This window comes from Leptonychotes weddellii, chromosome X (genome assembly GCF_054177405.1).
Source record: "Leptonychotes weddellii isolate Sample4059 chromosome X, ASM5417740v2, whole genome shotgun sequence".
NCBI classification, from domain to species: domain Eukaryota; kingdom Metazoa; phylum Chordata; class Mammalia; order Carnivora; family Phocidae; genus Leptonychotes; species Leptonychotes weddellii.
Genome location: NC_138385.1, coordinates 106,631,143 through 106,638,979, shown reverse-complemented (window position 1 = coordinate 106,638,979; position 7,837 = coordinate 106,631,143). Strand labels below are relative to the sequence as shown.

Below are 7,837 nucleotides of genomic sequence, written 5' to 3'. Positions count from 1 at the left end.
GGTCCCCCCCTGCTCCGGACACGGACCGCCAGCTCCTCGAGGACAGGGAGCGGTCGCGTCACGTTGGTTTTCGGAGCACACACAGGGGGACTGCACTCACGGCGGCACATGCTGTGGAGTGAATCTCGATGGTGAAGAAGCGAGCCTGCCGTGCCTTCCCTTCACGGGAGGGTACCCGTGAGCTCAGGGCTTCAGCACGAAGGACACCCAGGAGTCTGCACACCGCACACGATCACGCTAACCGCACGTTAAGCTGAGCCTTGGAATGCGCCGTGAAGTCTTACCGGGCACAATCGGAATTGTTTTTTATTCTTCTACGGGCAGGTCTACCGTAAACGAGCTTAGAAACGTCAGACTGTTTTCTGTCTCGGAGTCTGAAGAGCACCGGTAAGAGATGGAGCCCAGTCCCCCGCCCAGCGTTTGACAACCACTCTAGGGACTTGACAGGGCACTGGCCGTGGTCACTGTCAGCCCGGGGATACCAGCCACGCTCTCCACCTGCTCTCGTCATCTGTCCGCCCTCTGAGTACCACGGTCTTGTTGCTTTTGCAAGCGGTCCTCCCCAAATACACTAGCGCAACGCTGGGATATTGGGGGGGACGGGACAGTGGACCCTACTTCTCGCGCCCGGAAGTGCTCTCACCGCAGTTTGTGTATCCCACCACAGAGATCACAGGAAACTCCTGCCGCCTCCGCTGCTTCCCCAGGAGACGCCTTTTCTTCCTCAGTCTCTCCAGGGCCTTCCGGATCTTTATCTCCTTTTCCTTCAAGAGGCGCTGTTGCAGCTGCATGAACGATTCTCCTAAAAACACCCAAGGTAGCGAGTCAGCGGGCAGATGCGGCAGGAAAGATGTCAGGGCAAAGTGCGCCACAGAGAGGGATGTGGACTGACATCTTCTCGCCGGGATCCTCCTGACCTGTTCTCCCACAGGCCGCTGCCTCGCCTTCCTATCAACAAGACGGCTCTGTCCAGCAGAAAGTGGCCTCACCTGCGGCCTTCTGCCCCCCGAAGTCAGGCGGGCTCCCCTTTTTTGGGGAGCAAGGGGCAGCCTCAGAAGGACAGCCGCCTGATACCCACAGCCAACTGAAAGACACATCCACATCCTGACCCCCAGGACCTGTGAACGGGACCTCATTTTGGAATAGGGTCTTGGCACATATAAGTGGTCAAGGATCTGAGGTGAGCTTATCCTAGATGAGGGTGGCCCTAAATCCAAAGACAAACGTCTGTAGAACAGACAGAAGGAGACACAGAGGAGAAGCCACGTGAAGACAGAGGCAGAGATGGGAGGGACCATGGCCACCAGCCCAGGGACGCCTGGAGCCCCAGAAGCTGGACGAGGCAGAAAGGACCTTGAGCCTCCGGAGGGAGCACGGCCCTGCCCCGCCTGGATCTCAGCGGCCCTGCCCCGCCTGGATCTCAGACTCCGGTCTCCACAGTGGTTTTTAAACCCTTGGTTTGTGGTCTTTTGTTACAGCTGCCCCAGGAGACTACCTAGATATCTTCGCTTGTTTGAATGTGACCACATACAAGGCCCACATGCAGCCCTTGCCCCGCTGGGATCTTTCTGCAGCGTCCTCCCCCTAGGGGTAGCTGCTGTGACATCCCCCCCTCAGCACCCCTTGACCTCACACGTTACCTGACCCCATGATGTAGCGCCAGCCCCCTCCTCGTCCATCCGGGTGGGCAATGCTGCTTTTCAGCTGGGACCTGCCGTGGAAAGGGGGCATCTCAGCAGACAGGAGCAGACACACATGTCCCTGCAGTGAGAGCAGAGCAGGTGCCAACACAGACAAGTGAGGGTGAGAACTCTGGCTGGAGAGAGCAAGGCGGGGTGGTCTTCCCCCGACCTGGGCCTTCACCACTGCGGGTGGAGGGCCCCACAGTGGGGTGACGTGCCCTGGCAGGCATGCTGCTGGGACGTGGCACCGAACAAGCCAAGCTGTCCCGGAGGGCGTGGCCCGCCCTGCATTCCGACTTCGCTGCGCTCCAGGTGAGGGTGAAGTCAAACACACAACTGCGAGAAGAGGCTCTGCCGTCGGCTGCGCCAAGTACCTGAGAAGGGGGAGCTCGGCCAGGGCCACCTGCAGCCGCGCTTCCCTGGTCCGGGCATTGCAGCGGAAAATGTGGAGGACGACCGTGAATCGGTCCAACACCTGCACACCCCAGGCGGCTTCCAGGTCCTTCTGAAAAGGGAGAGGGAGGGAGTGAAAGCGTCTGCCGTGGTACCGTGGGTGAAAGCGTCTGCCGTGGTACCGTGGGTGAGGGGGCGGCTGTGACGCCGTCTGCAAGTCCATATCCTCAGCTGTGCCGTCCCAGCGGGATGCTGACCCCACTGCCCCAGCCCGCTGAGACTCCCAAATACCTTGGTAGGCGTGGCCAGCCTCTCCACATTCAGAAAGACCGCTGTGATGTCTGGCGACCCTCTGATTTTCTCTGGGGCGAAGAGAAGGTCCCCTCAGATGTCTGTGCTCCGTGCAGTCCATCGTGGGACTGACCCTCAGCCTTGGTTGGCTGTGCTCCCCAGACACCCTCAACTCTCTGTGCGCATATTAGGGAAGTCGGGTGTGCCGGACGGGGGTCGAGGGGAGGACTGGAGTCCACCTGCAGGAGTGTGGGTCTTGCAGACACATGGCGGTCGCACAACCCCACAGGGACTGAATGGGTCTAAGACCCGGGCTGACACAGACGGGCGGCGCGCACCCCTCTGGGCGTATCTGCAGGGCTCAGCTTGCTGATCTCTACGGTGAGCTGGATGTCGGCTGGGGCTGGAGACCCTCGGGGGTCTGTGGAAGGCTGGGTTCACACCCAGCGCCCTATCTGGAGCGGGGGCTGGGCTGGGGGCCTCAGGGCCGGTTTCCACCCTACTCCTAACTGCCAACGGAACCACCGGGCAGGGTGCGAGTTGTCTGAGGGGCACGGTGGGCTTTTCAATGTCTGATCCAAGTTCCCATGAGGCCGCCTCTACCCAGCCCAGATGGAGAGCCCAACTCTTGCTCCGTTTCTCTCAGCAGGAAGGGAGGGGCACAGGGACCCACCTGTCAGGTTCTCTAAGGTCCCTCTGCCGAAGATGAGCTTCCCATCTGGTGTTTTGCTGGGTACCACCATCCTGTCCGCCACTGACCAGCCACCCAGTGTGTGGACCAGTGCTTCTGCCTCTGCCACCTGCCACTCAGCTTTGGGGAGACACAGGGCCAGGGTGAGGGACGTGTCCCCATGGGCTCAGCCCCGGGCCCCGTCCAGCCCTGGCCCGTGTCCCTCGGCTGCGATGGCTTCCTGCAGTGTGCGCAGAGCTCTTGAGAAAGCACCCAGAGACACAGCTGTGCTGTTCCAGGCACAGACTGCGGGAAGGGGAGGACAAGGCCAGGGGCACGCAACGACGGGCCCTCCTTATGTGGGAACTGGGGGCTTGGCAGCGAACGGGACGTCTGCTCTGGAACGCCGCCAGGACAACGTATGACAGGCAGCCCCTGCTCAAGGCCCCAGCCCCCCACGCCCTCAGCTCCTGTGACCAGCCCCTCCTTGGGACCCCGCCCACCGTCTGGGATGCTCCTGGAACCTTCCCCAGGCCCCCTCCTGCACAGGGCCGGCACCCAGGCCCCACGCGTCATCCTGTCTGTCCAGGGCAGCCGCGATCTTTCCTGTGCTGCGTTGGCACTGGGCTCTGGGGATACCCACTCCTTGCCCCCTGTGGCTCACGGCCCACCCTGCAGGGAATGCGGCGTGCTCCCTGGGCCCTCAGGGGCTGCCACGCAAGATGTGCTGTCTGCTGGGTCATGACAGACCATGGGGGCCACTCTGAGACACTGCGCTCTCCCGACTGCCCCACAAGGCTGTCCCCCACCCCTGCGGCACGATGTCACAGAGGAGCCGTCCCAACTGCACAGCGCACCCCCTGCTGCATTATCCCCACTCCAGCGACCAGGTGCTGCGGTCTTTGGGCCAGCCTTGCTGACCAGTGGCAAACCTTAGGTGCCTAAATCGTCCGCAGAGCTCAGGCACAGGGAGGAAACTGAGGCTGGGAGGGGATGCTAATGATAAAGCTCATAGGGATCCGAAGCCTTGGGGAGAAGCCCCAAGCTCTGCTTGGTGGGAGACGGGGTGCCCCATCCTCTGGGCTGAGAGGAGGCACAGTGTCCTCACTTTGACTCCTGATGGGCCTCGCGGGTCCTCCTCACCTCCACCCTTGCGGTCGCTCAGATCAGGTGCATGGGGCCACCCCTCGACTTCCCTCCTTCAACGTCACGCGTAGGCCATCAGCATACCCCACAGACGCTGTCTTTCCTGACCTCCATGTGGGGACCACGTCCCCCAGCTCCATCGTGGATCAGCATGAGGCTTCCCACAACACCCTGCTGGGGTCGTGAGCCTTCCCCACGAGCTGAGGGTGTGGTCAAAATGTCACGTGGAAGCCCCCACCCCTAGGGCTGGGTACCCACTTCGTGGGAGTGAACACTGAGAAACACTGTGGAGTCCACAGTTCAGAGACACAGGCTCACTCACGACTGGGACTACGGAACGCGTCCCCTGCCCACCTCACCACCACAGCACCAAAGGCCCCTGGACAGCAGCATCTTTTGCCCGGTGCCTTATGCCCAGCCGTTAGGCAGAAATTACAGGACCCAGAGCAGCATCAGAACCTGAGTCCAATACAGAGGAGACACTGGATTTGTCAGACCAGGAATTGAATACGACTATAGGACCCCTGGGGGGCTCAGTCGGTGATGTCATGATCCCGGGGTTCTGGGATCGAATCCCATGTCGGGCTCCCTGCTCTGCGGGAAGTCTGCTTCTCCCTCTTCCTCTGCTCCTCCCCCTGCTTGTGCACGTGCTCTCTAAAATAAATAAGTCTTTAAAAAAACACAAACGACTATGATTCATACGATATGGGCTCTGACGGATAAAGTAGGAAGCACGGAAGAACAGATGAGCAGTGTAAGCAGACAGATGGGAACTCTAAGAAAGAACGGAACACAAACGTTAGCAGTCAGAAACACTCTAATCGAAGTGAAAAAGTCCTCTTCTGAGTGGGCTGGGCAAGGTTGAGGCACAGGTCCGTCAGCATGCAGACAGGACGAGAGTGACAATCACAAACGTCTGCCGTGGTAACGACGTTGTCGAGAGAGTGAAGAATCAGGCCACCGACTTGGAGTGAAGCATTTGTAAGACATCCGAGAAAGGACTGTTATCCACAGCGTGCGAAGAACCCTTGAGGCTCAGCGATAAGAGAAGAACTTGATGACACAATGGTCTGGAGACCCAACACACACCTCACGGAACACACGGGGACGGCAAAGGCTAGGAAGAGATGCTCCGCGTCAGCGCTCGTCGGGGAAATACGTGCAGATTTCAACGAGAGCCCGGTAGGCACCGATGAGACTGGCCCCAAATGCACCACGTGGACGGCACCTAATGCTGGCGAGGATACGGAGCACCGAACAAGATCTGCTCGTGGTTGCTGATGGGAATGCAAAACGGTGCAGCCCCTCGGAAAGCAGTCAGGTGGTATCTACCTATCGTCTACCTACCCAGTTGATAGACACAGAGAGCGAGCGAGGCGAGCACGAACAGGAGCACAGGGAGAAGCAGGCTCCCTCCCGACTGCACAGGGACCCCGACGCGGTCCCCGGGACCATGACCTGAGCCGAAGGCAGACGCTTCACCGACAGAGCCACCAGGCGCCCCAGACAACAGGTTATTGTCGGCCGACACAAGCGCGCTGTCAAGCCACACAAAGCCACGCAGGAACCCGACATGCACTTTACTGGGTGAAAGGAGCCGGTCTGCAGAGGCCGCACAGTGCACGAGTCTATGACATTCCGGAAAAGGCAAGACGGCGCACGCCGTAGACACAGGGGGGTGGGGCTGCTTCCAGCGACCCACGGCAGGTTTGGGGGATTGGCGGGGTGGGGTTTTATTGGGGCCCTCGGCGCCCCGCCCCTCCGAGCCCTCGCCCTGAGCACCTGTCCCCGAAACCCCGCCCCCGGTAGCCCCGCCCCGAGCACCTGTCCCCGAAACCCTGCCCCCGGTAGCGCCGCCCCAGCACCTGTCCCCGAAACCCCGCCCCCGGTAGCCCCGCCCCGAGCGCCTGTCCCCGAAACCCCGCCCCCGGTAGCCCCGCCCCTCCGGGTCTCCGCCCCTGTGTCCCCGAAACCCCGCCCCTCCGAGTCTCCACCCCCAATAGTCCCGCATCTGAGTCCCCGAAACCCCGCCCCCGGCAGCCCCGCCCCTCTGAGTCTCCACCCCGACAGCCTCTCTGAGTCTCCACCCCCGACAACCCCTCCTGAGTCCTCGCCCTGAGCACCAGGACTCGAAGCCCCGCCCCAGCGTTCCACTCAGAACTCCAGCCTCGGAGTCCCGGCCCTCCTAGTCCCCGCCCCCGACAACCCCGCCTCTGAGCACCGACTCGAGGCCACGCCCCTCCGAGTCTCCGTCCCCCAACAACTCCGCCCCTCTGAGTCCCCGCCCCGAGCACCAGCCCTCGAAGCCCCGCCTCTGAGCGCCAGCCCTCGGAGCCCCGCCCCTCCGAGTCCCCGCCCCCCGCCTCTGAGCCCCTGCGCTCTAAACCACGCCCTTCCGAGTCTCCGCCCCCGGAAGCCCCGCTATTCACTGTCCCCGGCCCCGCCCGCGGCGCCGCTCCGGGTCACCTCGGGTCAGCTGCGGCTTCCCCGGTCCCCGCTTGACCTCAGGGTGAATCAGGCACACGCGCTGGGTCCCCACTGGCAGCAAAGGGTCCCTCCTCAATAGCTCCTCCTCCTCCGCTTCCTCCTCCTCCGCATCTTCTGGCTCCTCCTCCTCTCCCGCTCGGCTTCTCGGGCCATCAGCTCGTGGGCCCCGTCCTCCACCTCCTCGCCCCTTGAGGCCCCCGGGGCCGAAGGCGGCGAGCGCGCGATGGAGGCAGGCCGGCAGCGGCAGCGCAGCTCTCGGAGCCCCGCGGCCGAGAACCACGCGAGAGAGCCAGGTCCCCGGGCGGACGGCGGCCCGTAGGGCCCACATCCCGCGTTCGCCCGCGCGCAATGGGGCGGGGCTTCGGGGGCGTGCTCCCGCGCGGGCTCCCCATTGGCCGCCGGGCGTCACGTGCCCGCCGGGGTCTGATTGGCGCGCGCGGTCGCGGGCGGGCGGGGCTTGGGACGCCGCCGCCCGGGACGAGCTTCACTTCCGCGGGGCCTGCTCTCGGCGGAAGCCCGCGCCAGGTAGTTCGGCCGGCGGGCCTGGGCGGCCGGCATCGCACCCGGGGCGGGCGCTTCCCCACACGCGTCCCTCTCCGGCCTCCGCGCGGGACGGGGGTCTGGTCCTGGGAGTCCATTCACCTCCCCGGGGGTCCCGAACGCAGCCTTGAGGGTCCGACTGCTGCCTCAGGGGTCCCACATCCTGCCTTGAGGGTCCGACTGCTGCCCCGGGGGTCCCGCATCCTGCCTTGGGGGTCCGAGGGCTGCCCCGGGGGTCCCACATCCTGCCTTGGGGGTCCGAGGGCTGCCCCGGGGGTCCCACATCCTGCCTTGGGGTCCGAGGGCTGCCCCGAGGGTCCCACATCCTGCCTTGGGGGTCCGAGGGCTGCCCCGGGGGTCCCACATCCCGTCGTGGGGGTCCGAGGGCTGCCCCGGGGGTCCCACATCCCGCCTTGGGGGTCCGAGGGCTGCCCTGGGGGTCCCACATCCTGTCGTGGGGGTCCGAGGGCTGCCCCGGGGGGTCGCACATCCTGCCGTGGGGGTCCGAGTGCTGCCCTGGGGGTCCCGAACCCTGCCTTGGGGGTTCGAGTGCTGCCCCGGGGGCCCCACATCCTGTCGTGGGGGTCCGAGTGCTGCCCTGGGGGTCCCGAACCCTGCCATGGGGGTC

General features: G+C 63.8%; 1 protein-coding gene across 3 annotated transcripts; it reads right to left on the bottom strand.

Moving 5' to 3' along the window:
• Nucleotides 1–275: 275 nt before the first annotated feature.
• On the bottom strand, nucleotides 276–7,022 carry GTPBP6 (GTP binding protein 6). Of its 3 annotated transcripts, none has more exons than XM_081809264.1 (6): nucleotides 6,649–7,022; nucleotides 3,040–3,177; nucleotides 2,367–2,437; nucleotides 2,057–2,187; nucleotides 1,641–1,711; nucleotides 276–802 (listed from the first exon to the last, which is right to left on the bottom strand). In XM_081809264.1, the coding sequence occupies exons 1-6, from the start codon at nucleotides 6,995–6,997 to the stop codon at nucleotides 615–617; spliced, it is 948 nt and encodes a 315-aa protein (XP_081665390.1). In that variant the 5' UTR covers nucleotides 6,998–7,022; the 3' UTR covers nucleotides 276–614. The 3 variants fall into 3 exon arrangements, with proteins under 3 accessions (XP_081665390.1, XP_081665391.1, XP_081665392.1); XM_081809265.1 differs by having other exon boundaries at nucleotides 2,057–2,184; XM_081809266.1 differs by lacking the exon at nucleotides 3,040–3,177.
• Nucleotides 7,023–7,837: the final 815 nt, after the last annotated feature.

Bases quoted from the DNA above. Each gene is read 5' to 3' on its own strand.
- GTPBP6 (XM_081809264.1), bottom strand. From the start codon at position 6,997: ATGTGGGCCCTACGGGCCGCCGTCCGCCCGGGGACCTGGCTCTCTCGC. The intron at 2,188-2,366 runs GTATTTGGGAGT...CTCCCTTTTCAG, and splicing joins GGCTGGCCACGCCTACCAAG to AAGGACCTGGAAGCCGCCTG. The intron at 803-1,640 runs GTAACGTGTGAG...GGGTGTTTTTAG, and splicing joins GCGCTACATCATGGGGTCAG to GAGAATCGTTCATGCAGCTG.